Source organism: Poecile atricapillus, chromosome 3 (genome assembly GCF_030490865.1).
Source record: "Poecile atricapillus isolate bPoeAtr1 chromosome 3, bPoeAtr1.hap1, whole genome shotgun sequence".
In the NCBI taxonomy this organism is placed as follows: Eukaryota; Metazoa; Chordata; class Aves; order Passeriformes; family Paridae; genus Poecile; species Poecile atricapillus.
The window spans coordinates 95,966,570-95,989,767 of NC_081251.1; the positions used below are offsets into that span (position 1 = coordinate 95,966,570).

Genomic DNA, 23,198 nt, shown 5'->3' on the forward strand with positions numbered 1-23,198 from the left:
AATTCATATTCAGCCTAGCACATGCCAAGGCTGTCAGCTGCAGTGTTTGTCATATTTCAATCAAAGCTGAAGCCAGCCAGTCATTTTTATACTGCACAATCCCTACATACTCGAGGATCAGAATTAATGAATTAGCTATTGATTAAATTCCACTCTAGCAAATCCACCGTGGCAAATAAATGAACTACCCGGGGCACATGTAGGCCACGGCCAGACATGTCCGGGCAATCGATCAGTAGTTAGTATTCTTTTGGGATATAAGAACAGCTGATGATAATATGACATGTAGGAAAAGGCAGTGTAGAAACAGAGTCTGTTTCTGGCTGAGCAGATTATAAAGTAGGAAGGCGTTTTTGATCCTTTTGCATTCATGTGTTATGACATATTTAGTCTATATATAATAGCAGAAACATGCATAATTGTTTGCAGTACAGAAAAGTACAGACAATACAGACAAAGGCATACATAAGTTAAAGCCAAGGGCGAAAGATGAGATCCTGAATTGAGATCTTATCATCAAACAAGCTTTGACTGTATCTATATGTGTGACAGAAAAATAGCAAGCTTAATTTCACCCTTATACAGAGACAAATGCTCAATTCAAGTAAAATATACAAATAGCAAACAGGAATCCAAAGTCCTTAAGAGACTGAAGATGCAACTCCATTCTGTTGGCCATTTCTGAAGGCTCAGATGTTAGATACTAGTTATTTTCAAATGATTTTTTTTTTCTTTTGATGGAAGAAACACTGCTAATGAGCATACTCCACCAGAAGTGGAAATCACAGGAACAATAACACAAACACAGGAGGTTAACTGCTTTACTGTTGGTGTAATTCTGAAAAATGTGTTTTCAAGTTGAGTTTTACTTTGTCTTTGGAAGATATTAACTCTCAAAGGATCACTGTATAAGTTACTCTTTGGCTGCTTCTAAGGGCTGCAAATTTGATGCTCCCTTTACAATTAAGAAGTTTGCCCATGCCTGTGGATGTAGTGGATAGGCAGATTGCAAACAGTGGTTCAAGGAGACATAGATATGCACGCCTTTTCAGATAGCTTACTAATTCTTACTGCTGTGATAGGTGACTTTTTTTTACCCAGAATTATTCTAAGTTTCCATTATCAGCATCGCATTGCTCCCTGAACATTAATCTTCCTCTTCTTAACTGACAGCAGAATGTGATAATTTTCATTCCACTACACTTCTTCTCTTAACTATTTCCACTTATGCCTTATTTATTATCACAGCACAGTGATACCCAAATGGGTATGTACAATCAACCATGGGTGAGACTTCTTTGATTGATCTTTCGGTGAAAAAAACTCCAAGACCAAAGATACCAACCACAAAAAATGTTTTCAGAGTGTATACTGAATTCTTTCATGCACCTTACTCAATTTTGAGAAGACAACTTTACACTCTGGTCCCCATTCTGGCTAAAAATCTCCCTGATACACAAAAGCCACCTATAGCACAGTACCTTGAGCCAATTACGTGAATAATGGGTGCTGATAGCTGCTTTGGCTCATCTTCCACAGTGGTGATCTGGGTCCCATTGCTCCTCACGCAGGCATACACTGTGCAGGCTTCAATCTGATGGAGAGGAACATGAGGTTCACATACTCAGCTGCAGAAATTTTTCAGCTCTGCTAATTACTTAGACTTTCTCTTCACCTGAGATATAATTATTTTCTGTTTAACAGATTCCATGCAGCCAGGAAAATACTGCAGCTTTGAGATAAGTGTATCTGCCAGAGATATACTGCACTGTATCACATTTTCCCACATGATTTTCAAAGGAAGGGTACACGTAGCCCTCTGGCATTAATTGCTGTTTTCTCTTAAATTATCACCAAAAGAGTTGCAATGAACTTGTTTTTCTGCATGTATATCTATACCCTGGTACACAACACTGAAAAAAACATTCTTTCATTTGAGGCCTTGAGTAAGGTTTATATTCCTACTAAATATTCTGACATTAAAAAAAAAGAAGTTTTTCTTAGTGTTTTCTATTCTTTCATGTCTATTTTATAAATTAGAAGTGAGAAATGCAAATAGAAATAATACATTTTTTATGAAAAAATGTCACAGAAATAAATTCTTATTCCTTCACTTCTTGGGATTAAACTAAGAGGAAAAGTGAAAGACGTAATGAAGGATCCTGACATTGTTTCTGTACTGCCAACAGGTAAGTTACTCCAAATAAAAAAAATCATGAAAATGAAAAATAATACAGTAAGATTACCAGTGAGATGCACAGCATCCAAGATAATATTGTTTCCAGGAAAAGAAGAAAAATAATCAAAAGAAAAAAACAATAAAGGCGTCTTACTTTGCTTTTACCTATCCTGTTGATGCAAATACTAGCACAGCAGAAGAGAATAATTAACATCTCAAGCAACAGAAGGTGGCCATGGTAAATTAATACAGAGGGTCTATAAGTGAGGCAGTACATTGAATTTGCATTGTTATTGAGAAAAGACAAATGTGTTTCCAAGTGGCATTCAGAAAGTCATATGTGTATTCATGGATGGAGGTTTGCTGCTTCAGAGGGGCTGGAACATGGAAATCTGTTATGGTGTGCCTGTCTGTGATGTTTATTTATGGCTTAGAGTAACTGGCTGGAAATTTTCAGAATTAAGTATATATGGTACTACTAGGTTTGTCTCATATATAATTATGTAAACCAAACCTTCATGAAATAGACAGGAATAGTTACAATTAAGTGTCAAAATTCATTTCTTGAGGCGTTTAATACAAAGTTGGGATAGAGAGATTTCTTTTTTATTATTTTTATTATTATGTTTCTGCCCACAGTATTTTGCCTTTCACTAGATGTGTGACTAGAGAGGTGAAGGGAGAGAAAGGAAAAAGCAAAGAAAAAATGTTGCACGTATTAAAGACCATAGAAAGTACTGAGATGATTTGAGAGATCAGCTCTGCTGTCTCCTCAAAAGGGTAAGGAAAAAACCTGATAATGGGGTGTCAAATGCAACATCATTATTTCACTGTACAGATACATCATACATGCCTAATGTTTCTTAAACAATTGCAATTTTCTTTTAATGAGTAGGAGTAGAATCTTTGCCTCTTTGTAATATATATTAGGGCTCTGCTAATGCTGAAGCACAGAGCATTTAGGGGGAAGTAAATGGAATTTTGACACTTTGAAAAAAGAGATAATTGAAATTTGTGATGAAAAGTGTACACAAACCAAAATATGCTAAAAATAAATCTATTCCTTGTATGGATATGCACACAAGCATCAATGCAAACACATGCGCATGCGTGTACAGAAATTTATGAACCAATATTCTTCTTGGAAATCCAAGTAGAAGTAAATAAGTAAAATTAAAGTATGTTACACAACCCAGAAAATACATTCTGACCTGTATATCATACACCGTGAAGGGAGACAAATCTGCCAAAAGAAAAGATCCCGGCTCGCTCATTCCAGTCCTGTACTGCTGGTTATTTACATAGACAGAGTACCCTGTGACAACACCATTTGGGTTTGAAGGCGATGTCCAGATGACACGTACAGCTGTACTGTTGATGATGACAACCTCTGGAGGGAACATGCCCTCAGGCTCTAGAAATAAAGGAAGAAAGTGAATAAACTCCAGCTGTCTCTGCAAAAGCACTTGTTTAACCAAATGCAGATTAGTATTTAGGTTTAGCAAAGGGTTCACTGCTTATCTGCTTTCCTCTGATGAAGTTATCACAGTCTGTAGTCTTCTGTAAATTGGCTTATTATACTCTCAGTTAGAAATCATGAGAGCTGATGGTAAAATGCTTTATACCAGAGCACAGTGTCAATCATCAGTAGTATGTGGCCAGTGAGATATGATGATAAATTACTCATCCATCTGCACTGCCAACATGCAAATATTATTTTTGTCTCCCCAGTCCTAATTCTTAAAAAAAATAAAAAAGAATAGAGCATTTTGCTTTTAAAGCAAAACCTGAGACCGAAATACCTTATGTCTGATGGAACGTGACATTATCAGCCTTATAGATGAAGCAATATGCAATATTGCCATTATGTAAATGGTTTCAAATGTTGATTACTATAGGTAATGATGAAGTCTAACATTATTTAAAAAAAAAGAAAAAACAAAAAAAACCAACACCTTTCTTAGCGTTAAATTACATAATTATCTCAGCATGTCATAAATGACCATGCAAAGGCCTATTTTTATCATAAGAACCCACCTTTACCAGTTGAAAAATTGTCCTTACCATCAATTCTATTTTATAAACAAAAGGTGCTGACCTTTGGCATGAGAAAGGAAATGGAATCCTCCCTTAAAGTGCTTTGCTAATGACCTGGAACACTTGCTTCTGAGGTAATGATATTATAATGTTTATAATGAGACTTTATAAAGCAAAAAGATTAGAAAGACCATTCTAAACACATTTCAGATGCACAATTTTTTTTAATTATTATTTTATCCTCAACCTCCACCTCCAGTTCTGTACTTGCCCACTGGCATAGAAATGACTCATAAAGAATTTTCTTAGAGACTGAACTTGCACCCAGAGTTTCTAGTGACTCAGGAAAGGCCCTGTGTACAGCTGTCATGTCAAAAGCACGTCGCTTCACAGAGCAAATCTTTTAAAAAACCCATTAATTGTTTCTAAATTCCACCATTTATTGATATGAACTCAGTTCCAAACATAGTGCACACAGACAGGAATATGCAGGAGAAGATGAGAGCAAACTGGGTTAATATCTGCTATTAGAGCTTTTGCTTCTGTCTCAGTGGGACCATTTATTGATCTACCACATGATGACAACCAGCACTTAAGCATTTTAACGTTTTAGACCTTTTTCCTTTTATACCGGAAATTTTATAATGGAAGGATGACTGATCTCAACCCTAACAAAAATCAATTTCATTCTCAGATTTTAAGCCAAGCTGCATTCACTGCTAACCAACCTCCATCTGAGGTAGTCACATGCACAGCTTCACTGTTGATGCTGTGGACTCCGTTAAAAACTTGAGAAAATATCAGATACTCTGTGTTGGGCTGCAAATCATTTATGACTACAGAGTTTACATCAGCCTGGATCCTCAGAGATCTTCTCTCATCAGAAGAATTCAAGAAGAGGGTGTAGTAAACAACATCTCCTTGTAAATCCTGCAATGCTAGGAAAAGAATGGAAAAACATTGGGACATCAGCTGGGAAATATCCAGTCAGCAAGTTTCTTATCAACATTCATTGTGAAGAGAAAACTAAGTTTTACACAGACCCTCTTATTTTAAAAAAAGGAAGGAAATATTCTATTAAGTGCCTCCAATTTCACCCTATTAATGAGTGATGCAGACTCTGCTCTCCCTAATTTGTCAAAATCATTAATGGTTCATCATCCTATCCAACACCGGAGAAAGCTTTCTTCCTCTAGACATCCCCATGAAGACAATGGAATAAACAAAAAATAGATAAAACCCACTGCAAACAGTGGTGTGCCGGCCTTTTTGCCCCTTCCCTTCAAACATCACTTCCCAGAGCCCACTCCAATCCTGTGTTATTCCTCTAGCCATGAATAAAGGACTTGTGCCTATGCCATAAATTCCAGTGACATTCAGCTTTACCCAGATGGCATTTTGGCCATTCACAGTAGAGCAAGAAGCTATGTGTTATTGTTTCAGAACAAGCATGAGCACATCATCTACATGAGAAGCTGTAATACATTCAGAAGCATTATACATACAGGGCAAAAACCACAAATCCTCACATTTCTTTCTAAAACGTATTTTACCCAGCATTAACTTCCCCAGAGAAAGAAAGAAAACACAATAAAATTTTCTGGTTACACAGCGAAGGATATTCACTGGTCTGAGCTGATGGATAAGCACAGATTTCAAGCAAGTCTTCTCCATTTTAGTAACTCAGATGTCATCAGTTATCTTATCTGTCCTTTGTCAAGCAGTTTAAGTTCAGGTCTGACTAAATGCAACTGCTTTTCCACTAGGCATCGAGATAAAAAGTATAATTACAACAAAAACTGTAAGCACTAACAGAAAAATCTTGAAATGACACACTGTGCTACTGAACAGGACTCAGCTCACTGGGACAGAGCACTGATAGAAGCCAAAAGCAAATTTTAAGACTTAATGTGGGTTTGTCATCTAAACTCTTAATCAAGAATTATACATTATTTTTAAGTGATACTGATGCAAGACCTAAATCCTTAGAAGTCAGAAACTTTCAGTAGAGAAAGAAAGCAAGGCAACTTATCTTGAGGGCTCTCAAGTTCCCAAAGAAAACAAAAAAACAATTTGAAAACTAATATCATGGAAAAGGATAAAACACTGATATATAAAATAGTTAATAAGCTTATTTGCAAGATAGGAAGTAATAAAATATGATAAGGTTTTCAAAGAATGATTGGCCTTGTCTTGGTGTTTAACTTCTACATTCACAAACATATATGGAGGAAATTTCTAAGATATAAATGAAAATAAAACCAGATTGCATTACCTACATCTAGAAGGTCAGGGGTTTAGATTACTAAGGTAATGAAACTTCAGTGAGCTGCTTCAGATCTATTACATTTGTCAGTTTTTATAAGCATGCTTACTTCAGGCATGCAATTATAAAATAAAGAGACTACATTTGCTGCAATTCAGCACCCAGTCCTTACAATATCATTTGCATTTAAGTCATGAAGAAATTCCCCACTGCTGTATTAACAAACCAACTAGTGAAATTGGCTAAATTCATTTTAAGGAGCAGAGCATAAAGGAAGAGAAAGGGAATCTTCTCATCCTTCTCGTCCTTCTCTCCTTCTCATGATGGAATGTAGATGCAAATTTTTATACAAAGGGGTGAAATAGGCCACAAAGACAACAAGACTTTATACAGTACTGCTTTATACATGTCTCATGAGTTTGCATTAACTATTTCCTCATTTTCACTATTCTCATTCTGCAGAAAGAGCATATAATAAATAGGAACATGGCGAAGGAAGAGCAAAACGTGCACATTTTTTCCCCTATTTCTTTCCTCTCCTTTCAAGGACATTTAGGTATATTATAAATCAAGGCAAGGACTGTGTTTCCTCTGAGAGCAAGGCAGGCCATGGTAAGTGATGGAAGGTTAACATCTAGTTACTGGAATAAATACTAAGCACACTTACTTGGTTTTGACCATTCCACTTCCACGGCAGTGTGATTAACAGCACGTGCAACGAGGACACTTCCTTTCTCTGGTAACCCTGCTAATGTAGTAGCTATCACTTCTTCACTTGATGTATATCCTACCTCGTTGTGCACTATGAGCTTGTACTCGTATGTTGTGTACCTAGGACATTTTAAAAATAATTAAATGGAATTAAAAATGCAGACATAGAAAATATTTGCTGTTAACTTTCTGCCTATGCCAAAGTTTTGTGGATTCTTCTCGCCCTACACAAAAATTCATCTTTATGGGATGAATTCATAAGTCTTCATAAGAAGCATCTATTTTGTGGAAATTATTCAGCATGATTAACATGGTAACAAAAATAAAACACATTATTTCACTTCTTCATAGTTGCAGCTTCTGAGGTGTTGAGAGATTATAGCTCAATTCAATATGCAATTACAGTAGTGGCAACCTGCCAAAATTTGGATCAGAATTTAATCAAATGAGGCTTTTTTCCTCTTTTGGGAAACCCATTGATTTTAACTTGCAGGATATCATTTGTAAAAGGGATTCACCATACAGTCAGGACTCTTCTTCTACAAAAACATCCCAAAAAAGGCACCTAGGAGCTCAAACTCATTTAATAAAGTAATTTTGCTCAGAACCGTGCATATTCCAATTACACAGATTTATTAAAAACTACATGTGTATTTAGTAAACCAAGTGACTGTCATGTCATCATTTCTTCCCCATAGCAAAAGGCATATTAACTTACTTTAAGTGGGATTCCATAATCTCAAATTTAATTTCCTCACAAAAAGCCTCACACAAAACTGCACAAAGACAGAAACTCAGGATCATCTTGTTCAATTTTTCACTGAGGCTCCAGCAGGATAAACGTCAGATGCAATAAAGGGGCATACGATAAATGCCTAATATTTAGAGATTTTAGTACGAAAAATATTCACTCACAGTGTATATTTACTTTACTTTTAATGTTTATTTTAGATGCTTTACTATAACACCTTGATTTTAAAAGAGCTAAGCTTTAGCAGTCCCACTGAGAAGAAAGCAAATTAATGGGAACTCACTGGCTCCAACTTTAAGCATTGACAAACAGGGAAAATATACAAAACACAACTTATTTCTCTCTCTGCATCTTCTGTCACTTGCAAACATTTACCTTTCTCTTTGACATTGTAGCACACATACAATAAAAATAAATAAAATAATTTAGTCCTGCAATTTACTTATGAGAATTTTTGATTCATTTTTTTGATCCATATTTTTAACAGTGAAAATAAAAGGAGCTTGTCGTAGCCTATTAGAAATGAAGAAACCATAAGACAAGATCACTAATTCTGCAATATGCTTAAAATATGACAAATGAAAATAAATTCTGATATATTAATTTTCTTTTGGGAAAAATGAGGCTTGAGTGCTTGAGCCTGTCTGCAGCATTTTCTCTCCAGCCACAAATTTATCCTGAGCTGTTAACTGCAAAAACATAGCTGCAGGTTGCAGAACCTTCCCCAGGAGAAATGTTCAGGTGTGTCCAAGGGTTAGGCACACTTTTTTGGCCATACCTCATTCAATCCAAAATACCATGGTGCCTATGAATGTACTGCCACCTCTGAATTGCTGACATAACTGTTACACACACTAAAATATACAAAGCTAAAACCAAAGGCAACTCAATGCAGACTTTCAAGCATGGCTGAGAGAAAGAAATGGACACTTGGGCAGGATTGGTAAAAGAACAGCTCTGTGAGCAGTTATTGCAACAGATGGAAATGAGCAGAAGCTTTCAGCAAGTAGGCAGAAGCAAGCCAGAGGGAGGTAGTAGCTCTCAGCTTGCTTAGGTGTGTCTCTTACAGGAGCAGAGGTCATGTTCTCCTGATTCCCATTCTGCTCAGGAGGGATGCTCACACAATTTTAACAAAAGTAGAAGGAAAGTACAGGTATTTGAGGGGCAGTGATTGACATGGAGTTCTCATAAAGCATGACAGTGACAAGAGCACACACACCTTGAAACCATCCATGAGGGTTTTCCTGAGACTTTAGCTACAAAAGCCCAATGCAGAATCCATGCTGACTTCCATTACAATTTCTTCATTTGTGTGTTTTGTCTTAAAGAGCAATAGCCTTGACTTCAAGATGTAGAAACTAAGGTTGATCAAGAGTAAATGTCTTGCTCTTCCCCACACAGCAGGTCTGTTACATACTGAGGAACAGAGCACACTCCATTCCCCACTCTAAACACCTTGCTTTTAATGGTGATGAAACTAGCACAACAAAATCAGGTAAAAATCATTGCTGAAAACAATTTTCAGATCTTTCCCTCAAACATGCATTCTGCCTGTGCTGTAACTTTGACAACACACAAATCTACAGCATCTGTACACAAAAATCTAAATGGTTTGATTACATGAGCATATCGAAGCTAAAATTTAATGAGATTTTTATTTTCATTTGTTTTTCAAAGCAAAACAATGTATGACTCAAGAATGACACACTAATAATAAATCCCTGCATATTAGAATGATTAACACCAAAGATGATGACAAAAAATATTTCATTACATAATTAATATGTTCACTACATAAAGACACAAGAAATACTTTGAACTATTAAACATACACTATACAAAATGCCAGCATTTTTTTTTATAGTTTTTGTAATCTCACCTGCTAAGACCCTTATCTTCATAAAACCACTGAGTTCCTGAGTAAATATTGTGCCACAGATTTAAATCTTCAGGGGGATTTGATGCAAGTGGTTGCTGGATTTTACGTCTCAGGAGCTCATATCTAACACAAAAGACAAGCAGAACACCAGGATTATCTCAACTAATGTTATTACACACACACACACAAAAAATAACCCAACCAGGTTTTTTTAAAGCCACACATTATTTTGTTTTTGCAGCTGTAAACTTCCTGAGATAAACATTCTTTTTAATGGTTTGTGATTTAAAACATTCAATTACTTTAAAAAAAAAAGGAAACACTTTGAAAATGGAAAATGAAGCATTTCCACCTGGAAAAAACCTACTTTATTCAATAATTTACGGATTTTAAACTTTGTGGAAATGTTATCAAGTCCAAGTAGCCCATAACAGTGTCTTATGCAGACTTGCATGATAAGCACAGGTTGCTCCAGAACATGAAATGATTATGTCTCTTTCTTGAAAATGTGCTGAAACAAAGAGCACTGCCATTATTATTTTACTATTAGTAGTAGCTGAAGAGTGCCTTTGTACTTCATGTGTTTGCAAATAACCACAGTGTAAATTACAGGAGCTAACAGGCACAGAATGAGTTAACTGTTCCAGCCATCTGTAGACCTTAGCAAGGCACCTTTGTGTTTGGGTAGAAATTCATGATGTGAGCTTGAAAGACCAAACTATTTCATCCTGGTTTTAATTGGTATCTGAAGCAGTATTCCTGTCTCTGTTCCAAACAGCAGGTCAGCCAAAGCCCATCTTTCATCAGGTCAGCCATGAGACTGCCTGATTTGGAAAACATGCTTTCCACCCAGGCTGCATCACACACTCTCCATCATCTTGTATACAGAACCTTTATGGAATTTAACAAAAATTAGATCACTTAGTGCCTACACAAACTAAAGGGGATAATATTATAGTTTGCATTTCCTAATTATTCTAGGGATTACAAAGGAAACTACACTCTAAAGAAAACAAAATCAGATATATTTGTTCAAAATCTTTAGGATTAGTACGCTTTATTACATTCCACAGGATTGTTTAATTTATTCTTTCAATAATTGTTTCAATTTGATACCCCAGCAAATTAGGGTCATACGCATATATATTCACTTAAATACATAACTTGATTCTTTTAAGTGCTGAGCTGCTCTGCTTCATCTTGTCCCTGCCTCCCATTCTGGAAAGATTCTTACTGCTAAATTCCAGACAAAAGTATGTGGATACTCAGGCAGATTTTAAACACTCTCATTTTAAATATTTTGAATCATTTGTGAAAATGTTTCCATGTTTAGTTGTTCTGTAGAATATCTTGGTATGGGTCACCACTCTTGTAATTGACTGACCAATGGCTTTGTGTGCAATTTGACACTTGAAATTATCATAATCTCCAGTCTGATAAGGGCACATTGGACAACACCATCCCAGACTTGAGACCCTGAATGAAGAGGTATTTAACAGGTACTGCATACAGTGATTTAGTGTTGCTTCAAAACCAGGAATCAACTGAGATGCTCTCATGAAAGAAATCTGACACTTCCTGTGCTCCATAGGAGCTAGCAAGTATGGGCAAAACTTCCAACAACTTTTCCCCTTTAGTTTAGGGAATAATCTTTAACAGGTAAAAGCAAGCATTGTGCACTGAAATACTGCAGAAGTTCAGATTATAACTTCAGAAATTAAAAAGCAAAAGCTAATTAAACTACATTCTGTCAAAAAAATCAGATGACTTTATAACAAGAACAGCTCTCACATGAGTGGTTCATCAGTGTCAACCCAAAGACAGATCTTTACAGCTTTATAGGAAACCATCCTGGCATATTCTGTCCAATATATTTCATAGATGAGTCTTGAAAAACATCAAATCTTTTTGAACACTGAGTGGTGATCATGTGTAAATCACCCCCACTGGCAGCTGCTGCTGCTACTCTGCTTGCTGCAGACTTCTTGTTCCATCATGCTGTACAGAGCAGCTGCTTCAGTGGTTGTTCTTGTTGAAGGCAGCATGGCACACCATGAAAGAAATGAAATCTGCAGATGTAGGTCGTGCTGAATTACTTCAATAATCTATGGTAAAATGGTCATGTTGTTAACCCTAGAATAACAGACACTGCTTTTCTAAAACTTTGAATTTTACTGCAGAGCAATCATGATTTCATTCAGTTGTAGTGTGCCCTAATTAAGCCTGAAGAAAAAGTCAAGCTACTGTGCTGTAATAACATACGCAACTGAAACGGCATTACATGATAATTATTGAACCCATCAGTGCACCTAGAAGAGAGCTACTAACCAGAACATACAGAGTACAGAGCTATAACTCCATGCACAATGTTTCACGATATGTTAAAGTACTAGAATCAAAGATTTGACATTTTTAATTGTGTATAGATATGTTTGTCTATAGAAACCTTTTTTGCACTCAAATCTGTATTTTTTAATGTGTATCTACACACACATGCTCAATATTCAACATTCAAGTCAAGATTCCCATCCCATCATTCCAGACAAAATGCAGAGGAGATTCCTTTCTTTGGCTCCTGTGGTGAAATCCAGTCTGCTATATCCATCATTTCCTTGCATTTCCTATTTTGGCTATCACACTTCTAACACTTCAATTTTTCTCATGCGCTGTCTCATTGAAAATGTATTCATCACTTAATTTTTGAAGATTATTTCATGTCATCATCCTTCCAAATGGTCACTTTCTCTTCATGTGGAATAACTCAGAGTATAGAGAATATTGGATGTGTTAATTACTCATGTTTACAGAGATTTCATCTTTTTCTTGTTATTTTATTGATGAAACTTGTTGCCTGAACTCATCACCACAAAGTGGCTGATGCTGCAGCCCAAACCACTTACAACCTTGCAAATATCCTGTGCTTGCTCCTTCTGGTTTTTCAGACAGCCCTGATCTGAGACCCAGAGCCTTCCAGCACAGACAACACACCTGCCCTGAATAATACTGGCTCTTCTCTGAGCCCTAGGGAGGAATTTCAAGAAGTCCAAAATTAAGAGATCACATGACAAAGTCTGCACCACTCAGAATTTTCTGAGTCAGATTTAGGTAAGGAGAAGCAAACTGCTCTCTCAGTCTCAGCTTACCTCAGATGGGGACCATTGGGCCTTAGCGGTGGTTGCCAGGAGATGGCAATAAAGGATTCACTGATTGGAATCACGGACAAGGGACTGACACTCTGAGGAACTGTCGAGGGTGTGGTCACTCTTGTAGGCAAACTCTCTGTGCAGCCTCCTAGAAAGCCATCACCTCCAGTACAAGCTATCACCGTGACCGAGTAGTTTGTGTAGGGGATCAGGTTGGTCACCAAATGGCTCAGCCTCGATGAAGGGTTCCCAGCGATGACAATGCGTGGGTCAGGCATGCGAATCTCATAGTTAAGGATTTCTCCATTAGGAATCAGTGGAGGCTTCCAGGAGACCTGAAGGAGAAGGAAAAAAAATACAATTAAACACAGATTTCTTACAGTCAGATTTCAGAAATACAGACATAACATGCTACAGATGGACACAAGTGGAATCTGAAGATGTTCTTTTCAGTCAAAACAGACCTTTTATTTTTAAAGGGAAATCAGTTATAAATCTAATCTATAATTTTAGTGAGGTCCAGAGAAACAGTTGTAACCTTTGAAAAATCTATTCTTTTGCTTTACTAGTTCAGGACGCTCCACATCACTAAAAATTTGATGTGATGTTCAAATGCATTAGCAAAAGGACACTAAAAATCATAAGTATCACTGAATGTCACTTATTTTCTTAGGGTGTATTACCTGGTTTACTTGACTACCAGTGGCAGAGTAAAAAAAAAATCTTATTTTGTGTTGCATAATTTTCAGAAAGATGTAACTGCATTAGCTCCTATAAAAAAAAACAGATTTTTCTGCACTCTTCATATGACAAAATACGCATATTTTCCCTTTATTATCAATTAATATATTGCACTGGTAAGTATTAGACAAAGAACAGGCACAATTTTCCATTTTTGGAACTATAAAATGATACTGAGAAAACTTTATCACAAAAAGATTGGAAGCTACATACAGAATTCAGGTTTTTTATAGATTTATACACACATTATATATATATATGTATATACACATGCACACAAACTGCTACTCTTACTGTGGTTTTGCTCTTACTAAACTGAGGTGAGATTTTTTTTTGTTGTTGTTTTTTTTTGGTTTTTTTTGATAGCACATTTATATATATTTATTCTTACTAGCTCCACTGAGAAATCACACTTAAATAATTGCACTATAAAATGCATGGATGTTTTAAATTACTTTTTAAGGCTTTTTGCCATGGTACCATGACAGAGGGGTCTTCAGACTGGCAAGGCAAGGACATGTAACTCAACATGTGTTAAGAATCTCACAGTTTCCTAAAGGTAGTGTAAAAGCATCTATCAATACTCATTTCCCTAGAAATCCCAGTGCAGGAAGCATAAGAGATTTGCTTTGCTCTGGGACTGTTTTCCTTGCCATTTACCTACTCATCTATAGCAATTGCTGTCTCTTTTTCTCCCAGGCACAAGATAATTAAGGATTGAATCCAACATAGAAAAGAACACAGAAATGGAGAAAACCTAGATATGCCTAAAACCTAGGTATATGTCTAAGACTTAGGTAACACAAAGGAAATACTGAAGTGTTAAATAGTAATAATACAGTACTTTAGTTTCAGTTAATTCAAACTTTTTCCTTAATTCTCTCAGTCTACAAAATAACTATCTTTAAAAATGTATATGTGCAATTATACACGGCCATGGAAACAGAGAAGCTTGATTTATAAGATCATTTTTTAAAAAATAGGATTACAAAATGTTCTATTTTAGAAGGACCTCTTAGGCCATCAGACTTGTAAGAAAGCTGGCAGCAAAGTGCTGGAGAAAGCTGAAGGATTTTGATAACAAATTCTGGAATACTATTAAACAGAGTATTAGAGACAGGGTGATCTTGAGTAAAGACAGCAAAACCAAGATTATTGGTGCCCACATAGGAAAGGCTTAGCTCTGGCTAATTATCAAATGCTGCATTCAGATTTCTGTTGCATCTGGCCCCAGATCATGTTTGAACAAATAAAGAAAATACCACTGATTTAAGCAGTACAAAATTTAACACAAGATAGGAATTGATTCTACACTATTCTCACAGACATTGAGCGGAACCCTCTTTTTGAATTTAATGTGATCTAGCGATGATCTTAGGAAACAGAAGAATGGATAATTAGCACAGACAGAAAAAGTTTTTAAGTACATGTGCTGGTTTTGGCTGGGAAGAGTTAACTTCATAGTAGAATGGAGTTAGTATGGGGCTGTTTCAGATTTGTGCTGAAAACAGTGCTGGCAATACAGGGATATTTTTGTTATTGCTGAGCAGCACTTACAAAGTGTCAAGGCCTTTTTGGCCTCTCACCCCAGGAATGGAGCAAGAGGCAAGGGACACAACTAGAAACAAGGGAAGTAAACACAAAGAAAAGTAAGTGATACACAGTCAGAAACTGGAACACAAACTGTACAACTTTTGGACATGTATGCGTGAGGTACCTATCCTGAAATTCTGTCTCAGTGAAAATAACGTATTTGAGGTCTTTTATCTGCACATTAGTGATGCAAATCTGTTATTACTGGTGAAAAAAGCCTTCTTGTTGCTTAATGCTAGGTGACTTCTAAAAAATGCATGCCAAATACGTTGGAAAATACCTGGTACTACCCTCCCAGAAGATAAAATTGTCTCAAAACATCCACTTTGCACCTGGAAGAGAGGATGAGTTGTTTTCTAATCACATTTCATTTTTGATGTCTAACTTTTATGTCTAAGCCTACAAAATTACTCTAACACAACTTGAGCAAGACTCACCATACTCTGTAACCCCTTCACATAAAGGAACAGATTAATGGCAGGAGAACAAAGGCTGCTCCATAACCTCAGCTCTTGAGTTTCAAACTGTGTGTGCACTAGCTGGTAACACCTTCAAAAACTCCCATGTGCTACTTCACAGCATTTTTTTGTGCTCTGACAGGTACAGTAGCTCATACTGTGAGTAACAGATATGCTTTGTGGGGCTAACAGTGGGACTTTTTTTTCTCTGGGAGAAACTAAAACCATTCTGAATAAAGAGCATATGCAGCCAGCAGCACACACAGTGTAACTTATTTTTGTCTGGGCATGGATATCGCACACAAAGATATGAAGATCTGTTGTTGTTCTGGTTAATAGTTTTTTAAACTAGGTAATGGGATGACCCAGGATACTCCCTAACCCTGCTGTGTCACTTAAGGTGCTTAGAATTACCTGCATCACCTGGGAATGACAGGACATGCAATCCCTCACAAACATCTCTTGTCAAGAGGCAAGGGACTGCCTGAACCCCTAAATGAAGATGATGGAGCCAGCCTGGTTAACACACATGTGGCACTACTGGACCTCTTCTCCTCTTGGATGTGCCAAGGTTTGAGGTAAGAGCTTGGCAATGCATGAAAGCAGGAAAGCTCACTAGACAGGCTGTGTTGGAAGCAGTAACAGTTTGTTCATTGATTTGAAGCTCAGCACTGAGACCATGAAAGAGGATGCCCATGAGGAAGAGAGAATAAGGTAACTACTGGGAGAGATTAACTGATTCAATGTAATGACTCTGGAAGCTTTCATTTAAAGATCAAAGGACCTTATTTTCTCCACCACAAAATTTAAAGAGACAGAAATTAGCCATTTTCCCCCCATTAAACAGTTATAACCTTGGAATTTTTTTTCCTTTTTTGACAGCAGTTGGAACCCTGCAACTTAATTCTGAGCTATCTGAGGAGAGGCATTGGCACATGTCAGCTATTTTACTGTTCAGGCCTGGCTTCAACAGTTTGCTTTTAAATCAGTGTGTTTGGCTTAATTTTATTCTCATTTCTCCTAGATACTGCTTGTAACCTCTACAAACAGAATGTAATAAATACACTACTGAGAGCTTTTCACTGTTGGTCTCAAAGCACATTGTAAGTCTCAAATTGCAAATATTATTATTCCAGTTTTAGAAATAGAAAGACTTAATCCCAGACCAAATCACGTATCAGAAAGAGGCAAAACTCCAAACAAAGACCTGCTAATTTTGCATTCCAGACACTGAACTAGTCCTCTGACAATCTCCCAGCTCCCCCCAAATACCTGGGAGAAGAATTTCTCCCCAAATTCTTATCTGTCTTAACAGAAATTTTTGTGAGTTCAGTCAAGAGCCAGGATCATACTGGAAATGCAAATTCTGAGAAAGGTCACTGACAGTTCTGCTCATAAACTTTGCACGAGTTACACCCATCTTCAGCAAGGACTACCACAGAAGAACTGCATGTTTGCAGTATCATGCAAGTTTGCAGTAACAGATTGCTACTACAAAAACTCCTAGAACTTTGCTTGAGTAGTGGGAAAAACAAAAGAATGAAAGAACATTTGTGATCCTAAACAGCAACACTTTATCAAAGGCAGAGGGACGATGCTGATGAAACCTCACTGTATAATCTATACCAAATGAACAAGCTGTGCAAGAAAACACAGTCCTAACGTGGAAAACCTCAAGTGTGCAAGTTAAGGTTGTTCCTATGGGTGTTGGAATATCCTAAGTCATTCAAGCAGCACTTATGTGTCAAATGAACCAAGGTCTCCCTGACCTTAGCAGCATTACAAGGCAATCTTCACACAAGGATTGATCGCTCCTAAACAATTTCCCTGATGCACAAGCCATACCTGCATAAAACTGGAAGGGTGAGGAACAAAATCCAAGCCCTTTTTTTTCTTCTTTCTCAGCATGAAGCTGTTACCTTGGCATACTCCATCTCCCTTTAGCAGACATAGCTTAGGAATCAAGGTTGTTTCTACTCTCAAAATTATGTTCTAGGGTAACTGCAGATTGAAGTGTTTGGAGAATGAAATAGCAACAGGGGGTTTAAACCTGGAGGGTCTTCACAGCCTCATTCTCTGCCACATAGTGACCTGCAGAGGAGGAACACTGAAGGATCACTTCACTGTTAGTACCAACTTCATTGACTTTGGAGTAATTAGCATTGCATCCAACATTCTGTAATCAGAATCAAGTTCATAGGACAGCAAACATTAATGTGTGAGACAAAAAAACCCAGCTCTAGAACATGTGTCTATAACTAATTCTTTGGGAAATGGAAAATGTATAAAGAAAACACCTTCTTTTTCATGGACGATACTCAAACTGTAATTACAAGGTATGTTGCTTTAAATCTGTTGTGATATCTGTTCCTTACAGCTGAAATCTTTCTCCCATGTATTTTAATCCCATCCTATTTACAGAACAAAAGACATTTAGCAGTCCACTATCCAGCTTCTGGGCTAATGAAGAACAGAAGATGTCTATAAAAATAGAGCCTTGTTTATTTGTGTTTGCTCACTTGCATATCCAATTTAGTAGTGAAATTTGAGAAATAGCTACTAGAAAAGTTTATCACTGTGGCAATTAATGATAATCTACTGCACTGAAAGAGTACAGATGGCAACTCTAGAAGATACTGTGACAGCAAACTAATGACATTGTTCAATCTGGAGAATGGAATGGCAGCTTTCTCTGCTTCAGTTTCTTCTATACAAAGAACAGAATGGCAGGTTAATGGCAAAGTAAGAGACTGTCATCTCTGTGGGTAACAACAAACATGAATGACAATCAAATTAAAAAGCCTATAACCCTTCTTCAGTCAGAGAACTCATGAGGAAATACTTCAGAAAAATAATCAATCCATGGAAAATCAATGACATTATTGAATCAATATGCAAAACAAACAAACAAAAAAAAGAAATTAGAACGGCAGTTAGGTGCCACAGAATCACCACAACCCTTCATTCCTCACAGGCAACATATATAACATATATTAAGAGAGAAGTAATAATAATTTTTTATTTTTCTCATTTTGTATCTAATCAAGTTGCTGGAAGTTTCTTTAAATTATGTTATCATGAAGGAATAGAACAGCACAAGAACTATATGCCAATGAGGTATTTATTCTATCCAACCATGAGGATGGAATTCTTTTATACACTCTTTAGAAACACTAAAAAGGAAAAAGAAAAAAAAAAAAAAAAGAAGAAAAAGGTTTCCCCTGGGGAGAAACATCAGGATTATGCACAACTCATGCCAACTTCCATCTTGGAAAAAAAGTTACATGAAGGATGACAGGAAATGGCTGCAGTTTTTTATCTCTCAGTGGGCCAGTTGGTGGCAGTCATTGGAGGGGGAGCAATACAGGCAATATGAGGCAGCAAGACCCTGGTTAAGCCAATAATTAAGACTACAGCTGCCTTTTCCAGGCCAAAATCTTCAAGAAAAGCCCTGGCAGGAAAAGGGAATTCCTCCCACCAAAAGCTATAAGGCCAAAGTTGAAATATTTGTATACTACAGTTAATTTCGCTCAGTGTACCCAGCCACATAATGCCTTTCCTACACAAAGAACTCCATTAAATAATTATTCACTGTGTAAACCAGCCTCTTTCTCAAGCCACTCAACCTAGCTACATTCGTGAATGTCATATCAGTGTGAAGTGTGAGATTGAAGCAGCACAGCAATTGCAACCCTCACAAGAAAAGGAAACAATTTCTTTTTTACTTCTGTACATTAGGGTATAGCAAATCTTGTGTAACAGGAATAATGTTCGTGGCATTGGCACATACTAAATAAACGGCTTTTGCAGTTGCTGAATACCTCCACTTCACTTTGGCATTTAATCAGCCACAAAAGCAGTTTATTGCGCATTATACTCCGCTACCATGAACATTATCAATTCAGAAAATATTAAAAAATATCATGCAGGTGTCACAGAAATGGGTACTTTAAAAATCATCGACACCCTTACACTTTCTGTTGCACAGAGGAAAGCAAGTTAAATGTTATGGAGAGATATTGGTCCATTCTGATTAAAATTAAATGTTAAAGTAGCACACACATATCAGAAGTGTTTATGCTGAGAGTGACCTGCCATGCTGATATTTCCCTCCTTGCAGAGTGAAAGCTTTGGTCTATGAAAATAAGCTGTATACTCAAGTGACTACTATCCTGGAGCACTTTGAATTCTTCACATCCTCAAATCATTTTTATTGATTCAATGACTAAATAAAGGAATGGAAATATGTTTCTCTTTTTTGTAAATTCTCTCTGTTTTCAGTAGAAGTAAATATTTGCACTCATGGTTTAGGGATTGGTTGCACTGACAGCTGAAAGCCTCTATTGATTTGCGACCGTGTCTTGGTAAAGGAGCCTCTTGCTAATCTTTCCCACAGCGCCCTTCCAATACCTTCTCCTCTAACCTGGGAGGACAGCTCTCTCTAGGGTGAGAGGCAATTAAAATCTCCTTCCCAAAGAGATGGCTTGTTTTCCACCCTGTTCGTAACAGTTACCATCGTAGACACTGAGGTAAGAGCACTGTACAGCACAAAGGACTCCACAAATTTCATTTGAACACTACATAGGTGATACATGCACTGCAGATGTGCTGGGCTTGAGCTACCCAGGAGGGAAAGTAAGCCTTTCTAGGACTCTTAGGGGCTCCAGTGTAAAGCAATTGCATATGAAATCCATCCTATTTCCACATGGGAAAACATTTCAACCACTAAGAGGTAATCCTTGCAGAATACTGCACAGTTGTTCTGCCTGTGTGACTAACAATTTCTGGGGTGAAGGGGCACAGTGGGTTTGCAGATCTCCACCCTAGTTTTAGAGAATTTGGGCAAAATCCCTAAACATTTTGAGAACAGGTGCTCCCTTGTTCTTCTTGTACTTTACCAGCACACAGCATTCACACAAGACAGCCTCAGGGACACAGTGAAGCCCTGAGTGCTCTCCAAGCCCTACTACTCTGACATGAATTTGCCATAAAAATGCAGGGAAGGAAACAACACCACCTCTAGCAAGCTAATCCATTTGACAGATCTGTAGGAAGACCGACAAGTAAGATGAAATCCCAGTCGCTTCCTCTGGTGCTCCCATCTGCAAACAAGCAGAAGGCGAGAAAACTGCTGGGTGCAGCAAGCCTTGTCTATTATCTCATCGGTGGTGTAGTGCAAGGAGCTCTTCTGCAACTATAGCTTTGCTTCATTTATTTATTTTTTTTTAAAGCGAGAAGAAATAATTTATTATTAGAAAAAAAAAAAGCTAAAAAATTAAATAAACATCTTGCTGACCTGGAGAAGCAAAAGAAATTTTAAGATTTTTAAGAAGTTTTAGAATCTCAGAAATCCGAACTGAAGTAATATCTCAGCCATAGGATACTCTCTGCACAGGAACTGTACCAAGTGTTCCTGACTTTCTATAATTTATGATGAATAAAAAATGGAACAATATTAAGTAAATTAAAATACTTGACAAATAGAAGAATTTATGTCAATATCAGCAAAAAACCTATGCTCTGTAAAGTAACAGAGAGAATGTAGCAGAAGAGATACTCAGGAGTGAATATATTTGGAGAGGCATATATGTAAGTCACTTTTCCCAATTCAATGCTGTCACCTTAAACTGTTTTGAACATTTTAACCTAAATATTTAAAATTAATAAAAAATGACAGTAAAACCTATTCATGGAAATAAAAACATCCAGGCTTCAGCATCTTTGACAAAAATTAGTCTTAATGGATCTGAAAAATATTTGTCTCCATGTGGAAAACACAAGCCCGAGACTACACAAGCAGCAGTGACACTAAATTTGCCAACCATTCATAGAAGAGTTCATACAGTTTGGGATATTAAAGGTCTTTAAAGAGTTTTGAATATTATGACAGGCTGGGGAAGAATAAGGAAAATAAGCATTTAAACTCTTCAGTAAGAAAGGAAAAGAAATTTTAAAAACAATGCTGTATTGAAATTTAATTATAATAGAGTGAAAGTTGGATTGCCTGACTTCAAATTTCAGAAGAAATAAATGACCCAACTACCTTTCAGTATTGGTAGATTACTTAATCTCAGAGTTGAGCAAAATATAATAAAATTACAACTGAACACATGTGTCTGATCTCAGGAAAAGACATCAGTAAAGAATGACACAATCTCTGATAACCCACAGGCTTTTAAGACTAGGATTGAGTGTTGAATGCACTTGGAGAAAAAAAAAAATCAGGGGTAAGATATAAAATCATTATGTTCTCACCACATTAACTGGAGCTTCAAAGGTTGCAGTGAGTCTTTGTGCTCAGAGTTGAAGCCAACACAAAAAAGCTCACGCAGTGAAACGTGGACATGTGGGGAAGCATGCGACTGAACTAGAGCTACTATTTACTCAGCATTGCAGCTTCTGGCAAATTCATGAAAAATGTTTTACTATAAATTGTGGGGAATATTAAGATATATCTACAGAAGTACAGAAGGCAGAGTCCTGGAAGTAGATTGCCCAAATCTTCAATAAGCAGTCTGGCAATTCATCATAATTACTACTGTTCGATCGTTATTAATTCTTACAGTAACTATTGTACTCATATTGAACTGATTTGCTATTAACACAGAGGTAACATGCAATTCCTTAGACATTAAAGCATACTTTCATAAGCTCAGGATTTTTTTGTCTAATAGTAAATAGCTTTTTTATCATAGCTTAAAATTACGTGTGAACAAAGGAAAAAAATCAGTATTGGCTTACTGCTGAAATTCATACCCTCAAACTATTCAGATTGCATTGGTAACACTACTCTGTTTACCTTTTGAAAATACAATGTATACCAAAAAATAATAAATCTAACAGATGAACTTCAATCTTATGCAAATGTCCTTTGTTTTGTGCTCTGGTAAGCAAGCTACTGTACCAATACTTTTGGCATTAGTACAAGACTGAATCCATGGAAGCATGTGTGTATTTACACAAAAGAGGCTTCTAAGCTACAAAAATCCCTCTTGTTTGGTTACACTAATTTCCCTTGAATGAAGTTTGTATGCAAGCCAAAACAATGGTAGTTATCCTGTCCTCTAGAGTTCATTCCCAACAGAACGATGTGAATAATTGAAAACTTCCTACGTAGTCCTGTAAGACTCCTCTTTTGTAAATCAGGAGAATAAAAATGCTATTTTTTCTTCATTAGCCATTAAAAAAAAAATCTGATAATTATACAGAAGACTTAATTACAGGAAAAAAAATCTTTTCTTACTTCTTAGCATTTTAATGAAGTCTTGAAATTTTGGAGAAGGTAGTAGGTCATTTTCTGATCTGATTAGAGAGTTAAAAGTAATAATTTAAGTTTAATATTGAAAATACATCAGGTGTGTAAGGAATAAAATGTACTGGAATATAATGTCAGAGGCTGGTGTAAAGAAAAATAAAATGGAAAGGAATCTAACGCTTTTG

The 23,198-nt window shown here is 36.7% G+C and overlaps 1 protein-coding gene across 1 annotated transcript in view; it reads right to left on the minus strand.

The window, feature by feature from the left end:
- USH2A (usherin) overlaps window positions 1-23,198 on the minus strand; it is a 369,679-nt gene that overhangs the window by 102,916 nt on the left and 243,565 nt on the right. The window contains exons 41-46 of the mRNA XM_058835000.1: window positions 12,967-13,301; window positions 9,824-9,946; window positions 7,150-7,313; window positions 4,945-5,154; window positions 3,391-3,593; window positions 1,482-1,594 (exon numbers count right to left, since the gene is read on the minus strand). Of these exons, the coding sequence (XP_058690983.1) occupies window positions 1,482-1,594; window positions 3,391-3,593; window positions 4,945-5,154; window positions 7,150-7,313; window positions 9,824-9,946; window positions 12,967-13,301 (1,148 nt within the window). The remainder of the gene's footprint in view (window positions 1-1,481; window positions 1,595-3,390; window positions 3,594-4,944; window positions 5,155-7,149; window positions 7,314-9,823; window positions 9,947-12,966; window positions 13,302-23,198) is intronic.